This window comes from Bison bison, unplaced genomic scaffold (assembly GCF_000754665.1).
Source record: "Bison bison bison isolate TAMUID 2011002044 unplaced genomic scaffold, Bison_UMD1.0 scf7180017864516, whole genome shotgun sequence".
Taxonomy (NCBI): Eukaryota; Metazoa; Chordata; class Mammalia; order Artiodactyla; family Bovidae; genus Bison; species Bison bison.
In genome coordinates this window covers 2451023-2452252 of record NW_011495069.1, presented here as the reverse complement: position 1 = coordinate 2452252, position 1230 = coordinate 2451023, and the positions used below count along the sequence as shown (strand labels likewise).

The window sequence follows — 1230 nt, the reverse complement described above, 5'->3', positions numbered from 1 at the left end:
GGGTGGGGGTGGGGGTGGGCGCCGGGCTGGGCCCCCTGCGCGTCCTCGCCCTGCACATAGACGCTCAGCCCCTCGTGGCTGGGCTCCTTGCCGCACGCCTGGCAGCTGCAGTGCAGAATCTTCTCCACCAGCTTGTCCACCCGGGGCACCTCCTCGTGGCCGGGGCACTCCAAGGTCACCTGGGCAGGGCAGACGGAAGAGGAGCGGTGTTTCCAAGGGCCGGGGCCAGGCAGGGAGGCCCCAAGGGCAACCCGCATCACAGGACCGAGAATCACCCGAGATCCCGGAAGCCTGAGCCCCCCAGGGCACCTGGGCACAGTCGGGGGAAACGAGGGGGTGAGTCCCTGCAGGAGCCTCCTGGCCTGTCTTCCCACATCCTGCCACCTTCCTCCCCAGCCCCAGGCAGCCAGGAGACCCCTGAACGGCCCGCCCTGCCTGAAACTGGCCCCCAGGGCTCCCACTGCCCTGGCCCAGAGCCCCTGACTCCTCACAGGCCGCCTGCCGCAGACCTCCCGCCCCCGCCCTGGACCTTGCCTCCTCCTGCCAGCTCCCTGCTGCCTCATCTGCCTGAGATTTTGCAGATGCCGTTCCCTCTGCCTGGGAGGGCCTCAGCCACCCACCCTGCTCTCCGCTGCCCCAGACTTTCCCCACTTAACTTCCCCTGAACCTCTGGTCTAAGCCCAGGTACTGTTTCCTGGACGCAAAGGGCAGGTGCAAAAGCCCTGCGGCGACCGCAAGCCAAGTAGGTATGAGAGACCGAAGGCGGTGGGTTGGTGTCAGGCTCAAGCTGGTACAGAGGCGAGAGAGCCAGGAGGAAGCTTGGAGGACTGGTGAGCCAGAGCACGGCTTGTGGACGGGCCTTAGGGGCACGCGGAGATCTGGGTCTCATTCTCTAACAGCAGGACGCCCCCGAGAGGATGTCAACAAGCGGCTGATGTCAGAAGCAAGCTTCAGAAAGAGCTCCTCTCCTGCAGGTGCTGTCATCAGACGTGTGAACCCCCAGGCGGCAAGGACCATGCGAGTGCCCCCAGCAGCAGCCCCGAGCCCCGCACCCGCGGGGCCCGGGCTCGGGGGAGGCCAGGCCGGCCAGGCTGTACTCACGATCTCCCACATGGACTGGGCCGGCATGCAGGAGTCACAGTGCACCAGGGCCTCGGTCGACTGCGGGAAGGTGTTGGGGACGCTGTAGCTGAAGCACTGTCCCAGGCAGGCCCTGCGAGAGGAGACCGC

General features: G+C 67.0%; 1 protein-coding gene across 1 annotated transcript in view; it reads right to left on the bottom strand.

The window, feature by feature from the left end:
- The window catches only part of LOC104981223 (neuroblastoma suppressor of tumorigenicity 1-like), a 5686-nt gene that overhangs the window by 3562 nt on the left and 894 nt on the right, over nucleotides 1-1230 (bottom strand). The window contains exons 2-3 of the mRNA XM_010830226.1: nucleotides 1102-1213; nucleotides 1-179 (exon numbers count right to left, since the gene is read on the bottom strand). Of these exons, the coding sequence (XP_010828528.1) occupies nucleotides 1-179; nucleotides 1102-1213 (291 nt within the window). The remainder of the gene's footprint in view (nucleotides 180-1101; nucleotides 1214-1230) is intronic.